General features: G+C 38.9%; 1 protein-coding gene and 1 long non-coding RNA gene across 5 annotated transcripts; both read left to right on the forward strand.

Moving 5' to 3' along the window:
* The first annotated feature begins 193 nt into the window (after positions 1 to 193).
* Positions 194 to 1,858, forward strand: LOC108927434 (uncharacterized). Of its 2 annotated transcripts, none has more exons than XR_001965589.1 (3): positions 194 to 269; positions 1,397 to 1,458; positions 1,616 to 1,858. It is a non-coding gene; the product is annotated as an uncharacterized LOC108927434 (long non-coding RNA). The 2 variants fall into 2 exon arrangements; XR_001965590.1 differs by having other exon boundaries at positions 1,397 to 1,454.
* Positions 1,859 to 2,687: 829 nt separating this feature from the next.
* On the forward strand, positions 2,688 to 21,927 carry mgrn1a (mahogunin, ring finger 1a). 3 transcript variants are annotated; one of them, XM_018740722.1, is made up of 17 exons: positions 2,688 to 3,168; positions 7,897 to 8,015; positions 8,203 to 8,291; positions 8,823 to 8,969; positions 9,423 to 9,540; positions 10,058 to 10,124; positions 10,300 to 10,343; positions 11,089 to 11,136; positions 12,201 to 12,269; positions 12,719 to 12,878; positions 13,862 to 13,971; positions 14,673 to 14,899; positions 16,701 to 16,812; positions 16,903 to 16,948; positions 17,314 to 17,418; positions 17,797 to 17,842; positions 18,312 to 18,389. In XM_018740722.1, exons 1-16 carry the CDS (start codon positions 3,072 to 3,074, stop codon positions 17,835 to 17,837), a joined length of 1,599 nt encoding a protein of 532 aa, XP_018596238.1. In that variant the 5' UTR covers positions 2,688 to 3,071; the 3' UTR covers positions 17,838 to 17,842; positions 18,312 to 18,389. The 3 variants fall into 3 exon arrangements, with proteins under 3 accessions (XP_018596238.1, XP_018596221.1, XP_018596229.1); XM_018740705.1 differs by lacking the exon at positions 17,797 to 17,842 and having other exon boundaries at positions 18,312 to 21,927; XM_018740713.1 differs by lacking the exon at positions 17,797 to 17,842 and having other exon boundaries at positions 17,317 to 17,418; positions 18,312 to 21,927.
* The last annotated feature ends 934 nt before the right edge of the window (positions 21,928 to 22,861 follow it).

Here is a 22,861-nt window from a genome sequence, read left to right on the forward strand (position 1 = left end):
GTGGGACTACATGTCCCGACAACGCCCATTTTGTTTGTAAAAATTCGGCGAAGAAAAAAATTTGTGAATGACGGCGACTCCTGTCCAATTCCCATGCGCGCTCTGTTACTAGCTGACCAAATAAGGTAAACAAATCTCCGCGCACCAATAAAATCGAACGAAGGCGAGTCGGTCACCAAGGGCCGGAGTAGGACCTTAAAATGAGGTTCTAAATATTTTGCTTGTTCGTTTCCCCCATGTTCAAGCCAATAAAGCGTGGCCCAACTGCGGTAATGTAAATTTTTAATACGTCAACGGCGCATAAAGAATAGCAATGATATAGTGAAATCACATGACAATAAGCACAACATTATGAACATAACGTTACTGAATTACGACTGAAAATCGCGCGTAAATGTCAACTCAAAATCATCAGACGAAGCTGAAATCTAAATTCTGTAAAATTGCGCATTTTTACACATAAAACCTGTACGCACATACTCTGATTTTTTCATATTTAGTTTTGTTCTAAGTTTTTTTGTGAAATCGCAAATATAAATTTAAATTCAATAAGGAAGACGTTCCCATCGTAAAATAATATAATAGCACTGTCTGACTGAATCGTTAAGAGCTGGGAGTTACTGGTCCTGCCAGACACACACTGGCAGTAAGCAAAGAAACTGAGCTCACAAGCAAACCTACGCTGTCTCTCACTCGCTTTCTGTCAAATTGTATCCTTTCCAGTTAAGAGCTGAGCACAAAATGCTTCTCACTTTTAAAGCTCTAGCTGCACTTGCACATGATTTATTTCTGTGGTTTTGTTGGCCTAGAGCCTCCATACCACTTTGTTCACATAATCCTCTCGCTCATTTTAAGTAAACAATAAATACAGTAACTACCCATTAAGCTTTCGTTGAGCTGAAGGTGCTGGGGAGAAGATGGATCTTGACCACAGAGCTGTTTTCAAATCTTGTATCCAGTGGTGCCTCCATATCATCATGTGACTATGTTTGCAGTTGTGTGAAGGCTCTAGATCACATACACACACTATCTGAACTGCTTGTCCCATCTGGGGTTGCGGGAAGCTGGAGCCTAACCCAGCAACACAGGGCATAAGGCTGGAGGGGGAGGGGACACACCCAGGACAGGACACCAATCCATCACAAGGCACCCAAAGGGGGACTCAAACCCCAGACCCACCAGGGAGCAGGACCTGGTCTAACCCACTGTGCCACCCAACTCTGGAGCACCTAGTTTATTTATTATGCTGCTATACTTTAGGTAGTTAGGTTTTCTCTCTATTAAACTTTGCTGTTTCTGATGTTGTTCTACCCAGAATAGTTGTAAAGAAGGTCATAACCATTTTTCCTCTTCCTTTTTGCCTCTCATTTGAGGCCATCTTGTTCTTTGCTTACAGATCACCACCGATTACCATAGAACCCAGATGTTGGGCCTGAGGCAGTGTCCAGAAGACAGTAAGTAAGTCCAGGTTTATCCAATCTGACTACAGCACAACATATCCAGTCATGGTCATCTGAGACCATATCATTCATGATTACATAGTGTATATTCACTCTACAAACTATCCTGTTATTTGACAGCTTTTTTTGGTTTTTATTCTGTTTGTGTTGCTTAGAAACTTGTAAGCAAGTCATCTTGTCAGAGCTTACAGTTCCTTGGGAGGAGCAGATGGAAGAGGCTAATGAAGGAAAGATGTTGAGGAACGAGGAAATGCTGGAGCAAAACTGATCAAAAGGCTGGAGGACAAGGTGTGTGCACACTGTAGCAGGCTACAGGGGCTTTGCAGGATTTTGTTCAAGGCCTGTAGTATGCTGCGTATTGCAGGCAGACAGAGCACGAAGACTATGAAATCTGTTATTGAGGCTGAGGAAAGGTCATCTAGATTACTGTAAATCAGGAGAGATGAGTTGTGGGTTTGAGGTAACACTACCTGTGTGGGAGCCAGGGCCTGATCAACCCTTGTCGGATCACCTGAGAGAGGGTATCTGATGTTGAAGTACCCAAAACACAGTGTACCTAGGCTACATCACTGATGATATGTTCATGTGCATCACAAGATGTGTAACATAATTCCATGACCTTAGACATTATAACAGTATTTACTTGGAGAAAATTTTACTGTCTTGTAAGCACCTTTCTGGTTCTTTTTCTGACTTTGGCAGAAATACTCATTAATAGCATTTGGGATGAAAAAGCAGACATAATTTTAATTATCCAATGTTATAGGACAAGCTAAATTATTTACACACATCTTTCTGTTATACATACACAGTGTTCTGTATGTTTTTTGACATCTAATTAAACTTATTAAAACGCATTTTTAATAGACACGTTAATTTAGAAAGATCTGGCATAACTTTTCCAAATAAACATCCCACGCATGGACACAGTCTGAAACCGGCATTTAGGTGGGGTCGCGGCGAGCCGCCGGAGCCTAACCCGGCAACACAGGGCATAAGGCTGGAGGGGAAGGGGACACACAACGGACGGAACGCCGGTCCGCCGCAAAGCACCCGAAACAGGAGTCGAACCCCAGACTCGCCAGAGAGCGGGACCCGGCCAAGCCCGCTGTGCCACCGCGCCCCTTAAGTATACATGTTGTAAATGTATGCGATCCATGGACTACATCTCCCAGGTACTATTGAGCGTCGCGTACTGGTGTGGGGATGACGCTTGTTGCGCGACGCCCAGTGGCTGCTGGGACGGAAAAAACAATCACGTCTTCTGTTTTGTTCTTTTAGTTTGGTTTTGGAAGCCGTTATTCGTATGCGAATATAGAAATTTACCACTTCCTCTCGTAAACGCCAAGAAACCCCCCCCCACATGAATAGGCGGGGAACATGGCTTCGTGGGTGGACAGGAGAGACGCTGCTGGTGTAGAGGAAGTCGCCGTTCGTGGTGTTGACGTTGTGTTTTGTGGCTGATGATGGTGCACAGCTTGTAGTAGTTCGCCATCATCATAAATCGCGTTCAACCGCACTATCATGTATTCGTTTTGAAGAGGGAGCCGTGTCTCTCCGTGTCCGTAACGCTCCTACAACGGACCCGTAGTTGCCGTTCTTCTCAAATTCATGATAATAATGGGCTCGATACTAAGCCGACGAATTGCCGGAGTGGAGGACATCGACATCCAGGCGAACTCGGCGTACAGATATCCTCCCAAGTCCGGTAAGTAGGCAGGGTAAAAAAAAAAAATAAAGTCCGCCTTCTCTTTCTTTCTTGCACTCCCTTCTTCAAATCAAATGTCACTAGTGAGTGAAAGTGGAAAAGCAAAACAACGTCACATTTTGTGCTGAGCTAGTTAACCCACTTCCGTCAGTGGTTTTCAGTAAACGTCAGAAGCAGGTAATCACTTTGCAGGAGTAACACTAATACTTCACAAGTAAAGAAGTGCTCAGTTCTTTTTTTTTTTTTTTTTTTTTTTTTTTTACCGCTGGCGGTGTTTTTTTTTTTTTTTTTTTTTTTTTACATTTATGATTTATTCATTTAGTAAAGCGACGTAGGGGAAAGAAACAAACTAGTAACTTAAGAATCACACACGATTCCTGATCACCTTCCTACATTTTTTTTTGAGCTACACAAACATTTATGTACAATAGTGGCTATGTATGTAAAGGCTTATCCGGGCACGATCTTAAAGTTATGGTGCATGAACATTTACACCTCACATGATCTTAAGAGATCTTAGGTGAAGTGAGTCTGGAAAAGGAGACTTTTCAGACCCTTTTTAAATGTGGACAGAGTTTCAGCAGTTCTGAGTGAAAGGGGGAGGTCGTTCAGAACCACAGAACCAGATCCGAGCACCTCCGTGCTTTACCTTTCGCGTGCGGGACCACCAAGCAGGCAGAAGAAGATGAGCGAAGCGGTCTGGTTGGGGTGTAGCGGTTGATCAAGTCTTGTAAATAGCTGGGAGCAGTTCTGTTGATGCATTTGTACTAGGCAATAACCAGGGTCTTGCATTTGATCTGGGCTGCTTCGGGAAGCCAGTGCAGAGGAATGAGTAGAGGAGATACATGCAAACGCTTCAGCAAATCAAACACAACTCTTGCAGCAATGTCATTCTGTATCAGCTGTAGAGGTTTGATGGCAGTAGCAGGAAGGCCACACAGGAGAGAGTTGTAGAAGTCCAGATGGGATGTCACCATGGCCTGGACAAGGAGTTGGGTGGAGTCAGTCATTTTTAATATAGTGCCTTTATTACCCTGTTACTCCTGCTGTTTGTTACAAAGTGTTTCGGTCTGGTGCTTTACCCAATGCTGTAATGTATAAAGTATGAAAAGCAATGAGTTAGCTACAATAGTAGAATAGTTTATGTTCAGCTGTCACTGCCCTCATTTATCTCTTGATAACTAGGTAATGATAAATTTAATCCCAGTAGTATGAGAAATTTCACTGTTATTCCTCTGCAGTCTTTCCAAAGTGATAATTTCACACTATGCTTGCTGATACAGTGCATTTAAGAAATACTTTCACATTTATAAATTATTTCAGAAAATTTTCTGCGATGCAGTGTGCAACTGAGAATAAACAGAAGTGCTTTTCACATTAAGCCTTAGATAAATACGATTATTGAAGCACACTTAGTTTGTCTGGTGCCACCATTTTGCCGACGCACATCACCCAAGTAGCTGTCTGTGTAATTCAGTCTGATAAGAAATAAAAAGGCGATTGTGACAGGCCAAAAAGTCTATTCAAAACATAGGTTCTTAGACCCCCCCCCCCCGATATCTGGAAGCGATTAAGCAGTTCTGAGGGAGGGAGGAAACTCATCCCACTACATCACAGCCAATACTGAGAACCTGCAGGCTTTTGACTGTGGACCTCTTGTGATGACAGTAATAATAATAATCTTACTATAAATATTAATACTACATTTTAATAAATATGGCAAACTTACTTGTCATTTTTAACTCCATTATTTAAATTCTTAGGTTAAGCTTAAATGTAAGTCATACTGTTTTAGTAAAAGTGTGTGTGTGTGTCTTTCAGATTGCTTAAAACCATATAACATTATTTAATTTCCCTTGACAAATTCTGTTCTCTGTAGAAAGGGAACACATTCACTGTGTAAAGTTATGCTTGCAGCCTTGCTCCAGGGTGGACGTGACCTCGAGGGTTAGCGACTGGCGAAGCAGCACTGCCAGCGTGCTCTGTGTTGCCCTGCTGGCAACAGATGACGAACTGTGGGTTAGTGCAGTCCTGTGCCGGGGATTAATGGAAAAAAGACATTTTGTACCAGACTGAACCTGGCAGCGTTGTGCTGTAGGTGGAATTATTCAGATGTTCAAGGGCATTCATTTGTCCTTAAAAATAGCTATTGTTTTTTTTCTGCCAGAAGGCAGTAGATTAAATTTTGGCCTGTGGTTTAGAGCTGCTGTACCAAAAGAAAACATGTAACTCTTTACAAAAACTTTGTTTTTTCCACCTAGTTCTATGTTTACATACTTATTTTAAGGGGGAGTCGGTAGTGTAGTGTTCAGGGTTGTTGTCTTGTAATATGGAGGTTCTTGTTTGACTATTGGTCCTTTTGTGGTACCCTATATCAAGGTACTTACCCCAAATTGATATAGTAAGAACCCTGCTGTATAAATTGGTGAATCTTTGTAAAATATCTTTGTACAAAGGAATCTGCAGTGTGATGTAAGAAGTCTCACTTTTTTGGTCAACATTGGTAGGGAATAAATCCCTCAGTTTTCTCCCCTAATAAGGCTGAAAGTAATTGTCTTGAATTTTCACTTTTTCATACCTGCACTTGGCACCCTGCAAAGGTAGTTATTTAGAATCAGAATCAGAACGAGCCTTATTGCCAAGTATGTTCACACATACAAGGAATTTGTTTTGGTGGCAGAAACTTCCACAGCACAGACAGAATGACAGTGACAAGACAGATGAGAAGATAGAATACGTGAATAAAGGATAAAAATGTGTGTGTGTGTGTATATGTGTGTGTGTGTGTGTATATATATAAGTACACAATATACAAAAAATGTCACTAGACATTATATGTATGTACAGTTGTGTTCTATACAAGTGCAAGGGAATGTGAGTAAGACGTATGGTGTGATAAATAGATGTAAATATAAATAGCATTGTGTATTGCACTGGTTTACTCTCTAGGGGGGATTTAGCTGTTCATGAGGTAGATGGCCTGAGGAAAGAAACTTCTCTTGTGCCTGGCTGTCCTGGTGCTCGGTGCTCTGTAGCGCCGGCCAGATGGCAAAGGTTCGAAGAGGAAGTGGCCTGGATGTGAGGGATCTAGAATGATTTTGCTAGCCCTTTTAATGACTCTGGACGAGTGCAGTTCTTGGAGAGCTGAGGGAGTGTGCCGATGATTCTTCCAGCAGTCTGAACTATCTGCTGTAATCTTCTGACGTCTGATTTCGTAGCTGAGCCGAACCAGACAGTTATAGAAATGCAGAGGACAGACTCGATGACTGCGGAGTAGAATTGCATCAGTAGCTCCTGTGGCAGGTTGAACTTCCTCAGCTGGCAAAGGAAGTACAACCTCTGCTGGGCCTTCTTCACAATGGAGCCTATGTGGAGCTCCCACTTCAGGTCCTGTGAGATGGTGGTGCCCAGGAACCTGAGTGACTCCACTGTTGCCACAGTGCTGTTCATGATGGTGAGTGGGGATAATGCTGGGGTGTTTCTCCTAAAGTCCACAATCATCTCCACTGTTTTGAGCGTGTTCAGCTCCAGGTTGTTAGTACTTTTATTAAAATTATGTCCTAATGTTTTTTTGCTCACTTGCTCCTGTGTATTCTAGATCAAAGCCGTGATGAAGTTGCAGCACAGAATTCTAACCTTGGTGTGGTTTCCTCTTTCACGGATATGTATACCACATGTTAGACAGGTCAAATTAATACTCTTTGTAGAGAATAGGAGTCAGATGTAGTGGATTTATTGTAGCATGTATAATAATATTAGTTAATGTTATAATAGGAATTAAAATGAAGAGCAGATGTGAAACAGAAATGTAAGTGCCTGCGATGAGCTAAGCCAGTGAATTGTAAGGCATTCACAAAATAAAATTTAATTTAGACAAGTGTGACCCACACATAAAGTTACTCCCTGTAGATATGATAGATTGTATTCATGGATGGTCACTTCTGAATGAAACAAGTTTACTAGGAGAGGATGTGCACCATTGAATCTCAGTACTCCAGAGCAAAACATCAGTCTAGACAATGTTTTCACTGTAGCTTGATGGTATTATGATTGACTGTATGCTTGAGCTGTTTCCCAGTCGGAAGTGAGCCTAGATACACGACATTATGGCATTCACATATAATGGGATGTGGAAACACCCAATCAAGAATAATTTGGTATGGAAAGGTCATGATTAGTTAGCAGACTTTAGTAGTGGCCTCTATAGGAGAAGACCTTAACAGAAGTATTGCTTGTTGCCACATCTTTGTCCACAGCTTTGACTAAGAGAATACTGAGAGTTGATAATAGAGTATGTGCTACATCTGTCGTCAAGACACTTTGGCATTACTGCACGTGTTGCTGCTTTCTGCATCTGAAAAGTAGTCTGGGGCAGTTTTTTTTTTTTTTTTTTTTTTTTTTTTCCTTCCCCCCCTCCTCCTCTGTGAGCTTTCATATTCATCATACATTTACAAGGTCATTATGGCAAAACCTGCTGGGTTTATTACCAGTAAATAGGCGCAGCTGGCATGTCTATTGCGACAAAGCTGATGTGGAGCACCTGGTGCTGGGCAATGACTCATGGTAGTGCGGTTGGGGAGCAGTGCAGCCATGTTTTACTGTGATGTGTAATAGCAGGCTGTCTGATGTGTGTGTGACCAGGCACATTCTGCAGTGTGTCTGTTCCAGATAGAGCTCTTTCATGATGTGTATACACGCCTCTTCCCCCCCTTTCGTTTTTTATTCCAGGAAACTATTTTGCCAGCCACTTTTTCATGGGTGGGGAGAAGTTTGATACGCCTCATCCTGAGGGATACTTGTTTGGAGAAAACATGGATCTCAACTTCCTTGGCAACAGACCTGTTCAGGTAAGAAGAGGGGAGTTCAGAATGATACACTTGGTCTTACTGTATAAAAAAGCAGACTAACCTTCAGAATAAATAGATGTATTTATGTAATGACACACATACATTTGTTATAACACTTGGTTATCACAAACAATTTAGTAAACAGGTGTACAAAGAAAATTTAGTGTACTTCTCGCTTGGTGTGCAGTTCCCTTATGTGACTCCAGCACCCCATGAGGCTGTGAAGACCCTAAGAAGCCTGGTCAATATCCGAAAAGACTCTTTGCGACTTGTCAGGTGACACCTAAATAGTATCATGCCTTGAAAATAAACAATTTTTGGTGCTGAAATAGTCTTGCTGAAATTCCGTACGCACTAATTTGCAAGTAGGACAGTCCAGGGAACTGGTCTTCAAAGTATTTTCTTTCCATCTGCAGTATTATAATAACATGAGTAGACTGACAAGGTTGGTCTTTGAGCCTCCAATATTCATGCAGATGCATTATGAGTAATACTCCCTAGACTTGTTTTAACTTTTTTTGTTAGATTATGGGTTTGTTTAAGGGCAGGAGGTAGAATGGTGGTTGGAGTTTATACCCTGTATTCAAAAGGCCCATGTAAAGGCCCAGGATCAAATTCCCCTGCTGTAGTACAAGGTTTTTACACTGAGTTGATACAGTAAAAATTATCCTGCTTCATAAATGGATAAATAATTGTAAGGAGTTTTACAATATAAGTTGCTATGGGGGAAAGTGTCAGCTGAATTTATTAATAATAATGACAAAATAATAAATTATTGATAGTGATGTTTGTTGCTCTGATTGGCAGGTACAAAGATGATGCTGACAGCCTTACAGAAGAAGGAGGGAAGCCTAAGGTTGTGTACAGCGTGGAGTTCACCTTTGACACAGATGCTCGTGTGGCTATCACGCTGTACTGCCAGGCCTTTGAGGAGTTTACAAATGGAATGGCCTTGTAAGATCTGTGTGCTGAGAACTCGGCAAACAAAATCTCTTAAGTACTGTACAAACAGACTCGGAGAGAAATGCAATACCCATCTCCCATTAGCGTCACCTAAAGCTGGACTGGTTGTTCAGCATTCAGTTTTCATTGGAAGTGTTTTAAACTTAAAGATCTTCCTGTGTTTGTTCTTGTCTTGGGTTTTTCTCTTTTTTTTTTTTTTTTTTTCTCCTCCCTTTTTCAAAATTATTTGTAATGAAAAGAAGGTGGGACTTTATGGCTCTTATTTGTGTAGTGGTACCCTGTCAGGTACTATATAGCTTTCTTTTTAATGTATCAGAGCTCAGCTTGTCCCTATGAATGTTTGTAGGCTGTTATATCTTTTTAAAGATTTAGTTTTTTTTCATATTCTTTAACTTTTTTGTTTAGGTGAAATTTAAAAATATTTTTGTTCTTTCCTTTTTCAAGTTACAGTCCCAAGAACCCAACAATGGTCTCTGAAACAGTGCACTACAAACGAGGAGTAAGTCAGCAGTTCTCACTGCCATCCTTCAAAATCGATTTCTCTGAATGGAAAGAGGAGGAGGTAAGGCTCCTTTGCGTGTGCTTTTGTTTCACTAAAAAGAATATGGAAATTGGTTGGAAATCTGTAGTTTGCAACAAAACTAAACGTACTTTATTCTCTGTTTGACTTTCATTAATTTCCCTAGTTATTTCTTGATTGAGATTCTTGAGATATACTAAGGAAAGCTCTGAATTGATAACATGTATGAGGAAATGTAAGAAAATACATACACGTTTTCTATAGCAATCACCTATGATTATGAATAGTAAATGCCTGTTTCCTTCAGTGGTTCAGTGTTACGCAAGACCAGCTGAGACAGTTGGGTTACATTATACCTCGATCTTCTTTCCTTTCCAAGTAAATGGAATGTGACCCTGTATCACTCTCAACTGTATTAGGTTTATTCTGATGGCATACATTACAAAAGCACTTTTTCCATCTGTACCTAACTAATACAAAACCATAGTGAGGTAAAAGTTTTGGTTCCCCCCCCCCCTCCAGAGTCTTGATGGTAGAATTCTGTTTAATCTTTTCACAGCTCAGCTTTGATCTGGACAGGGGGATCTTTCCTATGGTGATCCAGGCTGTGGTGGATGAAGGGGATGGTAGGTTATTTGAGACACCTGGAGCACCTGTAAAGTTCTGTTGGTATCCAAATGAATGGAAAAGAGTGTTTTCAATAAATGGCACAAATCTCTCCTCCTCTGATGTGCAGCCAGTGATTGACCTAATTCATTGTAAAATTTAATCATTCATGAATTATTTTTTCTCATTTTATAGAAGTCTCAGGGCATGCACATGTGCTGTTGGCAGCCTTTGAAAGAGTAAGTGTAATTTTCACAATCCTCAGTTCTGTGGATAATACTGTTTACAAATGTTACTTACCGTGTTGATCCATTCCTCTTTTGGCAGAACATCTGAATTATATCTAAATAAAAAAAAAAAAATCTAAATTATAATTGAAAATAGACATTTCTATGTCTTTATTAAAAATGGTTTAAAAAGTCAGAGGCATTAATGTAAAAAGTACATGTCTTTACTTAAACAGTGGAACCTCCTTTACTGGTGGTAAACTCAACCAACTCTATAGCTGCTGATCACACCTTTTTCATCAGTTAGGAGGTATTTTTCCCCATTCCTGCTGTACAAAACTTTTCACTTTATGTATATTTTTGGGATTTCTGGCCTGCTTCATATCACGTCACATCATTTCAGTGGGACTGAGGTCTGGTCTCTGACTTTAGCCATTTTGAAGTATGGAATTTTTTTTTGGGGGGGGGGGGGTAGAAAAGTAAAAATATTTTTATTTTGTACTCTACACAGCTGTTGAGTCTTGAACCTTTGCTCTTCTCATATCTAGTGAAAGTCATGAGTGCTTACGAAAAAGTCACTTTTTTTAAATGGGTTCACACAACCTTTCAGTAACGATGATCCTTTTATCTTTATTTGCATGGCATTTTTGAGTAGACATTGAGGAGTGTGAGCAAATGTGAATTTTAAATAAAAGAATATTCTTAATTACTTGTTCTAACTTTATAAAGAAGTAACTGAAAAAGTTTTATTTTTCAGCATGTTGATGGCAGCTTCTCTGTGAAGCCCTTAAAGCAGAAGCAAATTGTAAGTAAATAATCTGTAGCTATAAATTTGTCATATGTTTCTATAATTCCATTTATTATTAAATGGGCAAGTATCCCTTTAACTGTTTAATTACTTTGCCTCCAACTCTTTATGTAACCATAGGTGAACATTAACCCAGCTTTGCTGTTCCTCACACCTTTCTGTACCAAGAACAGAAATACAGTTTTATGGAATATAACCAAATCTTTACTCTTAAGTGGTTGTGTAATGAAGACGGAATGTGTGATTGTGCATTATTTCTTATGTCCATGACTGCTTATGTTCTGCATCAGATTTTTGAAAGTATATCTAACACAAATCAGATTTAAATGCATCACAAGCTTGTTGTGATCCCTTATTTGCTATATTGCAAGAAAAAGTAAAAATGAATTTACTTTAGCCCACTGTGGGACATTTATTTGCAGGAAAACACAACTGATGTTAACAGACACTCATTGGTTTCAGTTTGACTATTTTACTTCAGTTTTCTTTTCAGTTTGTCACATTTCATTAGAAGCGACTAAAGCTGTTGTTACTTAAAATAATTGGATAATTTATACAGCAGGGTAATTTTTATTGGAGCAACTTAGTACCTTGCTCAGAGGTACTATAGCAGGACTGGGGTTGAGTCCTCATAAAACAAACTAACTTCTAAATGTTAACTCACTTATTTAAATAATGTAAACAGCTTTATAATATGAATACCCTTGAGAAAGAGTAAATAAAGCCTTAATCTCATGATCAAATGAGGATCTATTATCAAACATTTGTTAGTAATGCTGTGTACTTTGCAGACTGAAAGACATATGCATTAATCTTGCAAACTTTTTTTTTTTTTATATAAACATCTGTTGTCCAAAATCAAGGAGGCTTATGGGTTCTAAGAATTTCCAAAAAGAGACATTGACATAAAATCTCTTCCTAATTTGGAATTACATCTTGAATTTAAAATAAAACAAATGCTTGTTAATAATGAATTGGCTTGTTTTACTTGCTTGCTGTATTTCACCATGTCACTGCCACATGAGCTGCTGTTTCATGGTGTTGTGGCATCCATTCTCTAGGTGGACCGTGTGAGTTACCTGTTGCAGGAGATTTATGGAATTGAAAACAAAAACAACCAAGAGACAAAGGTACAAATTGTCAGCAGCTTTCAGTTTCTTTTTGCAATTATGCTACTGTGGCCTCAATGCCCAGTCCTTATAATAAAGAGATTACGTTAAACGAGCAGATGCCTCCTTTGCTAATATAATATTCTGATCGATGCCTCTACAAAACCTTTTCCTGTTTTGGTTTTGCTACCCAAATATCTGACAAAATGTGCAGGTGTTGAAACGTTTTGTTTAATTTATTTATAGGTAAAAAGTGTTTTAACATTAAGGTGCTTAAGCTTAGTAAAAAATATTTACACCCACTGAGTTGCATGATTATATGCAGTTCAATCTTAGCCATATCAGAGCAGTGATGTAATATTTTGTTTAAATTAAATGGGAAATCAGAATTGATCATCTGGTTGAAAAAGTGATCTTTGCAAGGGACGCCTGTTAAAGTGTGTGTGTGTGTGTGTGTCTTTGATTTGCAGCAATTGGACGACGAAAACGGTGACAACAGCAACGAGTGTGTGGTATGCCTTTCAGACCTCCGAGATACCCTGATTCTGCCCTGCAGACACCTGTGTCTGTGCAACTCGTGCGCAGACACATTGCGCTACCAGGCGAACAACTGCCCCATTTGCAGACTGCGTAAGTAAGATACAGCATGCAAAATCCAATGGTCAGAAGAACCTTGCTGTCCTTGCATAGCATAGAACTGCAGCAGAGGCAACACTTGGGCAAACAGCTTTAGAAACCATCAAACTGCTTATGTTTCATGCTTTACTGGAAGAGTTTAGAGGGTTGTCTTCTGAGCTCTATAAACAAAAAAATTAGAAAGTATCTTCATTTTATGCTGTTCAGGGAAAATCACAAGAATTCACTGGTGCTGAATAAGATATCCAATAGTTATATCTTCTCAAGTATTTCAGAATGAAAATAACCACTTAATTGTTTTATCTGTATCATCAACTGTACTGTCAGATGTTCAGTGGTATGAAAGTTTCGAATTAGTTGCAGGCAAAAAAGTAAATTAATTTTAGCAGAACTGTTTTGAAGCCTGCCTCCAGCACTTTTGGTGCTTAACAACTGACATCTGCTGGAAATGCATGTACTGTTATGCACCAGTTCCCGCTTCTGAGTTGGATTATTTTCCTCAAACAGCAGATAAATGTTGAAAATGTGTCTTAATTTTGTTCCAGTAAAAATAACTGCATATTTTGTTGAATCTTTAAAACATTTGTCATTTTCTTGTTAAATTGTCAGAATCTATGCTGACAATCAGGATATAATCAAAGGATCCTATTTCCATATAAATAAGGCCTGTATATGTTCTGATATGTTTCGTTTAATAACTCATGTTTCCCCCGAGGAAATACTGTATGGTTTATGTCATTATAAAGCTAGATGGGTAATTATGCAAAAAATTTATGATCTCAGCTACCTTAGGGAATTATGTTTTCTATGAAATAATGCTTCATACCTCCTCTTTCCAATGTTCAGGAGAAACCTCTACATACAGGGAGATGTTCCAGTCCCAGTGAGGAGATGGTTCCTTGCATACTGTGGTTTTTCATAATAAATGTCATTTCCTTGTTGAATCCTACTGAAAAGTGCCACTGTCACCCCCACAGCTTTTCGGGCGCTGCTTCAGATCCGCGCAGTCAGGAAGAAGCCAGGGGCTGTATCTCCCGTGTCCTTCAGCCCCGTCCTGGCGCAGACCATGGAGCACGACGAACACTCGGTATAGCCCTTCAGTGGTGACAGGAACAACCTTTGTCACACATGTTTGTGTGATACTTATGAATGCAGTGCTGTGATTGTGTACCATGCCCGTCACTCAGTTTACAATCACGGTGATGTTTTGTCACCAGGGTTCCATGTATGTGAGAGTAATTGCATTGTTGTATTTATAGACTGCTTATCTCTTACTAAGTGGTTTTCTGCAAATCATATTAAGATTGGTCCTTTCTACTTTTTGCTGTGCTTGATAGTAGGCTATGTCTAACTGAAGACCTTCCAGTCACAATGACACCTTTTTTCTGTAGAGTGTCTCAACCCCAGCACTTTATAGTCCTTTTTTTATTTTCCATGTTTAAGATGTCTATTACTGGTCTGATATAATGACCAAAAAAGAATTTTTTTTTTTCTCTTTCTTTCTTTCTTCATTTGGACTCTGCAAAAAATGTTGTCAGTTCAGTTATTGTGCCTGAAAAAAGTATAGTATAAAGCTTGAGCAGAAGTGGGGAAAAGATGATTTATTTCTAAATTTATTCATTTGTGTGTACAAGAGAAATAACATAACTTATCATAGGTTAGTGTGCAATTTTCATATCCACCAAAACATCAGGGTTAAGAAAACAAAAACACATAATGACGCAGCATGGATGGCTGCATCATTATATGTTTTTGTGCATGACCTTGCTTTTTACCTTTCCACCCCAGAACTCAGACAACATTCCACCAGGGTTTGAGCCCATCTCCCTTCTGGAGGCCCTCAACGGGCTGCGCTCTGTGTCCCCTGGGGTTCCTTCAGCACCCCTCTATGATGACATCAATTTTTCTGGTTGCCTGGGGGACCCTTTGCCTCTAGTGGGCCGCCAGCTTGGATCAGGGGACCGTTCTGGAGAGGTGGGCTTGCAGAAAGGCAAGATCAGCAAGTCACCTGATAGGTGAGAACAAAGCCGGCTAATGCTCTGTTTAACAGTGGTTATACAGTGGAGTAGTTGAAGTATGAGTGTGTTTTTTTTTTTTTTTTTTTCTCCCTAGTGCTTATCTCTTTTAGTTATTAAAATATTCTGTGTAGAAGTGTATGTGACAACACTTGCTACATTTCACCATGTTTGTGTTTTAGCTGGTTATTATAAGTACAGTATGTCTTAACTCTCTGTGTGTGCTTGACTGGGTGCCCCAAAGGAGGTCATGCTCATTACATCCCATGTTACACAAGACCCATATGTCTCCTTAGTGCGGGGCAGACAGAGCAGTCTGACAGCATGGCTCATAGGAGCCTTCACTAAGCCAAATTGACAGAGAGCAGAGATAAGCCTCTTCAGAGCTAAAGTGAGGTCTGAAGCCTTAAGTGTAATGGATACAGGGTTACAAGAATTTCCTGGTCAAGAACGGTGTGTCTATAGCGGAATGCTCCCTAAAAACCATCCTAAAACCCCCAGACAAACATTAAAACATAAAGCTCAGAAGAGATATCAGTTGTTATCCATTGGTGCACACAGTCTATACAAAATGCTTCATTTTTTTTTTTTTTTTCCATCAGTGAATGTATGAATCTGTGTTTGTAAGTTATGTTGTGGTGAAGCGCTGTTGAGTCAATGTTGACTAATACCAACCCTATGGTGTATGTGATGAACCAGTAATATTTGTATAAACTCTTCTGAACTCTTAATGAGTCAACATACAGTATTTCTTAACTTCTAAATGTGATGTGGAGATGTGCTTGTAAGTGGACACACTTGTAAATTTTCTTGGTTGCAAACGATCTGTAAAATATGCTAGTAATTAGTGGTGCTTGAAAGTTTTGACACCCTTTAGAATTTTCTCTTTCTGCATTCAAGATACACAGGACAAGATGTTATACCCTATGTGTATTTATCAACCGCTGTACACAAAGACCCAGTACAACCAACATGAAGCCACAGAGAACATCCAGCATAGCCAACAGACATCTTCATGACCTGAGACCGAGAAGCTTAGCTACCTTCTCCAACAAACCCACCAAACCAACATACAGAACCAACCAAACTAACAAATCCACCAAACCAACATACCGAATCCACCAAACAAACCCAAACCAACACATCCACCAACCAACCAAACCAACAGGGTACCAACATGAATATGACCTACACAGACATGTAATATTGTATCATTTTCCTCAATAAATAAATGAACAAATATAATAATTTTGTAAAATTAAGTTTTCTTTGTCTAGTTTTAGTACTTGTGTGAAAATGTAATATTTTAGGTAATATTTATGCAGAAATACAGAAAATTCAGATGAGTTTACAAACTTTCAAGCACCACTGTGGTTCTTACAAATTATTTCGGAATGAGAGGTGTGCAATTTCCTTCGCTTGTTCAGATTTTCTTTTATTTTCATAATAATTGTGTGCCCTAACATTTATCAGGTATACTATATTTGGTTAGTAAACATAAAATGGAACATAAGAAATATGCCAGAGGGATGTGAATGTCAAATCCATACAACGACAATGACAGCAGCTTGGCTGAAACAGCGGTTGAATGCTGGGAATGTGAGGAATGTTGACAAACACCATCTGTAGTAAAGCAGACGATCTTGTCTGCACCCATTACAGAAATGGACATATGTCAAAGATTGTTCTTACAGTATCTCTGTAAGTTAGTTGACTTACTGTCCTCGATTAGGATAAACGTAAATACAGTAAATTTACACCATATGTGTCCTCTGATTCACTATATATATTTCTCCTGCAGCACCCTTCGCTCCCCATCATCGCCTATTCAGGAGGAAGATGAGGAAAAGCTTTCGGAGTTGTCTGACACCCAGCCCCATGCCCTGATTTCCAGAAGTCCAGCCTCCACCGAAGTGAGCTTCTACCTCTCTCGTCCCACAACAGCTAGCTGCTAACTCAGTCTTCCTCCGCAGAATGAAACTGCTTTCTTTCCTCCCCGGCAGATCACTGTGGCAGAGGAGGGGCCTAGATGTGTCACACCTGATGAAGGTGAGGTTCTGCAGAGTGGAAAGCATATTGATGTACATTATCGTCCGATAATTCATGTCACAGAACTGCTTTTATTGTAGAATATGAATAAGGGAGCTTCCATTAGATGTGCTCTTAGCCCAGGTCCTTGAATTCTTTCTGTCTGAAATGTTGAGCTGTACAAATGAAAGCAGTGACAAAAACAGTAGATGTTACATGATGAGAATTTAAGGGTTACTATGTCATCACTTTTACAGCAGCAGTACTTACATGTCTGCCTTCAGTGGTTGTCTGTCTTGGCTGAAATTGGACAGTTCTTTTGCAAATGAGTTTTTGGAGCTTTGGTGCTCAATTCCACTCCCGTGCTTCCCACGGTCGTTTGTCAGAAGATGGGCCTCACTCAGAGGGTGAGATCTTCCAGGACAATATCAGTGAGCACAGCCGCCTGACCAAGACAGAGAGTGATCCGCCGGGAGAGCTGTCATTGCCAGGTAAGTTCCCTTCTCTCGTCAGTGTATGCTGCCCTCCCCAGATGCTGGCTGCTCTGATACAGAGGGTTGATTCCATCCTGACTGGACCTCCGACGTGTCCACAGCTCTCCCAAAAACTTCTGCCTGCTTTCTGTCCCTTTTGTGTTATTGCTTGTTTGTACAAGTAACTGTTTATGTCTAACAGATTAGCATATGTCATTACTGACTTTATAACCTTAACACACTGGGAGGATGTGACGAGGAGCTCTCTACATGTGAGGTGCTTCCCTTCCTCATGTTTCTTCCCTGCAGATCACCTGTAGTCTGTGTGCTGCTTTCCTTATTTTCTAACCTGTCGCTCTTTCCTGCCTGCTTGCTGTGTCCTTACTGGCCGGGCAGCCCCAGCTCGAGATGCCTACCCGTTCAATATTGCGAAATAATGCTGGTAGGTTGCTTGCTCTTCCTTCGCTCACTGAAACTCCTGTTGACCTCCCTCTACAAAAAATGAAATGCATGGCATAATTTGATGATTTGTGTTCTATAAGTGCCATTTGTATGAATGCTTCTTATTCTTTGGCTCCACCCGTACATTTAATATGTACTTGTGCACTGCACATACTGCATGCTTGAGCTGATGCAGAGCACATTTACATTTTGTATTGAATGTTTTCTACACGGTATTCAAACTGGGATGCTACCAATGAGGTGGTTAAAAAACAATTTTAATCTTATGGTTGCCAGTTTAAGCATTTTCTGAACAGCATACTAATAATGCCAGTGGTGCTACTGTTATGTAACTTTTTTGTTCTGAGACTGTTTTCCTTTTCAGTGGTGGGTAAGGGTGTGTTATGCCAGTACTTCCAGTATTATTTCTTTCTGTTCTCTATGGTCTCCACTCTGCCTGCTGCCCACAGGATCATCACAGTCAACTGAGAGCCTGAAGAGTCAAAGCACGAACAGTTCCAGCCAGCCTCTCTTGTGTCCCCCAAGCAGCCTGCATATTGAGGATGAGCAGTTTGTCCCCTAGGCCTGCCTTCACCCAGATCAAAAAGAAAGCTTCTACTTTGTTGAAAGATTGCATATCGTATTGAGCGCAAGGGGGAATGCAAGCAGTGACATAAGAATCCATTATACTTTTTTAATAAATGTATATGTACTTTGGCTGTTTTTATAACCTTCTTTTGTAATCTTGGAGATTAGTTCAGTGGCAGTCAAAAAGAAAGAAGAGACTGACTTCTCAAGTCAAAGAATACGACTGAACTATGACTTTTAATGTAGGAAATGTGTAAAGTATTTCGTATTTTCTTGTATTCATGCTTTTCTAAGTAACTTATAAGAAAGTTAAGGAACTAATGACCATATAGCCTAGCTGTAATCTTGAATCATTAGTTTAATTACATTAATAATTACACGGAATCTATTAGTGCAGTGTGTGTCTCATCAACTTTTACCCCAAACCACTGGAGTCTGCACTCCAGTGCCACACTACACCATGTAATAGTTGTACACCGGGCTCCCAGCTTTGAGCTGCGTTTTGGGGTTGTGGCCAGAAGGGGGTGCTGTTTCCGTGTTGTCAAGGCCAGCTTCCAGATACCAAATTTTCATTTTGATCTCAAATCTAGAAATGTAAACATTTAGTTAATCACTTCTTGTGTTATTAATCAAGCAGTTATTCAGATTATCTACTACCGCTTGGTTATTTTGAAGGTTTAAGTACATGCACTGCACATGTACAGCTTGCTTCAGAAAACAAAAGCTTGCTATACTTTAGACATACCATTTTACTGTAATTAGATGGTTATAATTTGTACTATTTCAGCTCTTTAATGCTGAGGTAATTAGTACAATAAAATGTTTTTGCTTACAATGTATACTGTAATCTTAAATAGATTACACTATGTGAAGAGAACATGTGGAAGTGGGGCATATGCATTTAAACATTCTTCAAAGATGAAATGTTAAATTTAGATATGCAAATTCATCTTTGTGGGATTTTTAACAGAGAATACTCAAAAGGTGTATTGAATATATGCTTAATAACAGGAGGACTGTCTGCCTTCCAGCAAAGTTTGAACCCAACATAGGTGGGTTATCTTCAACTCACAAAAGATGGGTCCACTTTGTTGCCCATGCTCTCCATCATGATGAAACAGTAATCATGTATCTCTTATAATGTATTGTAATATATGCTAGGATCTCAATATAGTCAGCTTTTGCTTCTGTAATCCTGCCATATAAATGTTTGTGTGCCTTCACATAGCAGAAACTGACTTGGCTGGCAACATTTATAATGGGAAAAATAGTCACCAGTTCACAGCTCCCATGACTGCAGCCTATGAGATGCTTGTAAGGGCTTTTTTTAGAGCATCTTAGATTGACTTGCTTGAAGCTAGAAGTATGCTTTTTTTTCTGGTTTGATCTTCAGCTGCCTTCCAATTGTGAAGCTTCAGTGTACCAAATATTCAGAATAGCAGCTTTCTGTATGAAAAAAGAAATCGAGAGCAACATGGGCAATAATAGGTACAAAGAAATGGTTTATTTGGAACTCTCTGTCTTCACATATTTTCTAAGTGAAATCCCTGCAAAAAAGCAGTGGTAGAGAGAGTTCATTCCTTCGTCTTTTCAGTGTCTCAGGTGTTTTGGGGGCTTTTACTTTGGTGTGTTAAGAATATCGACTTTTGTCTGCTAGAGATGTGAAAATTTGAAAAATTTTTCTTCTTTGCTCTTTTCCCAAAGATACAAACATGGTGTTTAAAAAAAATAAATAATGTATACACTGTAATGCACAAAAATGCTCCTTATTCACTTTACTGGAGCTAGATATTTGGTTTACAGAGAAAGAAGGATTTGTGACAAATGTTCAACAGTTGATCATTAAGACTGGGGCACTTCAGCAATGAAAATGACTAGATACCATCTTCTCTTAAAAATGTGTATGTTTTATGAGAAACCCTCTGTACTTTCTGTGTTGATGGTTCCATGTGCAACTTGCACCTGACATGACTTCAGTAAAATAAAACCATATTTAAGCGTCATACCTTTTAAAAACTCTGCATTCATTTGCAACACTAAAACATAACTCATATTGGAAGATTTGAGCAGATATTTTGTTTAATGCAAATGCATTTGTTTTCCTTTTGAAAGATTTCATGACATTGTAGCATTGATTGACTTGGTTTTACAGTGAACCTATGGCATAATGTTTGTTAAAGTCATTGTCTGACTTAGACACTTATTTCTACATCTGGAGTTTAATAATATGATCAGTGTGATAGCAGGAAGATGGTGATTGGTGCTGTGATTAAGAGAAATTACAATAGTTCTTTGAGTTGGTATAGCTGAGCCTTGAGAATAGGTAATGTTGAACTCAGTTTAAAAAAGAAAATGAAAAGTTCAAAGAGGTTGAAAGTTGAGGTTCAGTATCGTGTCCTTATTGAAAACAGGTGTTTGCATGTTATAGGTTTTCATTTGCATGTTTGTTTTAACTTTTATTATAACATGCTAAAATATCAATGTTTGTAAAATTACATTTTGAATTTCATGGTTTATGTTTAAATGTTGCATAACATAGTGATTTGAACTTTTGACAATGACAAATAGAGATAACAGCTCATTTTATTGCTGTTTAGGTGCTATAATATTTTTCATAGAAGATCTTGATAGTGAATTGGTTGTAATTTACATTGAAATTTTAGGAGGGCTGCAGTTGATTAAAATTGATCCTGTGGGTTTTAAACTCTGTTGCTGCTTCACAGTAACATTAAAAATGTATTTAATAAAGTTGAATTATTAATAGTAAACTTAAATTCCCTGTTATCTTAAGTGCTTGTGTGTTTAAAAGATTCTGAATTTTTAACTAAACACATTCATTTTGTATTTGTTTTGTTGACATACCTATGCACTTAGACTTGCACAGTTGTTGTGACAGAGTGCAAATTATCAAATACATCTGCTGAATAATGGTAACAGTATTCATAATAAATCTGTGTGCAACTTCTTCAGTTGTGCGATATGTATGTGCTTCTGTATCATTGTACCTGTCTTTGCCAAATGATTGCAATGTTAAGTCCTTCCTGTTTGAAAAATAGAGGAATTAAAAAGTCATGGTACTAGGGTTCACAGTAAATATGACAATGTTTAACTGTGAATGAGCAGGGATCAAAAGAACTTTTTGCCTTCATGTAATGTCAAGTTTACAGAGCTGCATCCTTAGGTTATGATTGCACGCTGTAAGCCAGTTGGGAGCTTTGAAAGATTTGGGAACACCTTGGTCTGGTGTATGTGTGAGTATAAAGAAAATTTTTAGGAAAGGGTGGCCTCTGAGGGTAGTGTCTGTTAAATGTGCTGAATCTACTGATCAGGACAGTACAGGCTGTACAGGTGGCTGACACCTGAAAGAGATAAAGGTCCTCATTTGATTCTGCCATTGCCAATTAGCTCCCACTTGCCATTTCTATAGTTCTTTTCAAACATTTACAGGGAATGTTTACGAGCATTAATACAAGCAATTTTAGCACATACACTTAAAAAAGGCAGCACCTTGCTGAATTACTCATTTAAAAATACTTAATTCATGCAATTCAAACCTCACAATACAGAAAAAAATACTGTATTAGCATATTAAATGTAAAATTTTATTTTATATAACAGTTCACTTTGAATGTGAATGAACTGTTGATCAAAAGAAGATGATGTGGAATGTGGAAAATTCAAATGTAGCCAAAAGAGGATGACACATTTAATGTAGAAAAATGCATTTCTTTCCTTACAAGTCTACTTCAGTAGCACTAAAAAGTGTAAATCTCAAAAATTTACTCAAATGTGGCTCCTTACTACACATCTCTGGGTTATGCGTGGTCAAAATGTGCATATGGATTTATGTATACAATAATATTTATATATTTGTCCTGGTCATATTAGGGCTGCAGGCATTTTATTATCACAAAGGGGTTGTTCAAAGTTCAATTTTGGAACTTGAGTTGTAAGACACTTCACAAACAGTATTTAAACTGAGTTAATTTTGAAACTATTTTACAGATTTTCAGACACTGTTACACTTATAATCAAACGTGAAAATTCTTGGCCATCAAGTGCCATCTGTCTTGGTCTCACTCATTGTGTTCCAGTAACACATTTGTTTATTACCTAAACTGCACAAAACTGTATTTATCTCCAGGCAACACAAACTACTGTATGTCTTTCGATAAAATTATATAAAGTTGCATGTAAAGGAGTACAAGTCTATCTGAAATGCAACATTAGAAGGACAATGTCCTGGTCGAAAATTGAGCAGAAACTGAAAAATAATAGCGGAAGAAAGAAAGCTCTATAATCAAGTGAAATGGAAGTTGTGGCATTAAAACATGTAAAACACCAGGATGTTTTAGCAGGTCTTTCCCTCCCCTCATAATGCATAAAGTGCTTAAAATGTTAAAGTACTTAATGTCTCCATTTGAAAGAAATG

Source organism: Scleropages formosus, chromosome 20 (genome assembly GCF_900964775.1).
Source record: "Scleropages formosus chromosome 20, fSclFor1.1, whole genome shotgun sequence".
Lineage (NCBI taxonomy): Eukaryota > Metazoa > Chordata > Actinopteri > Osteoglossiformes > Osteoglossidae > Scleropages > Scleropages formosus.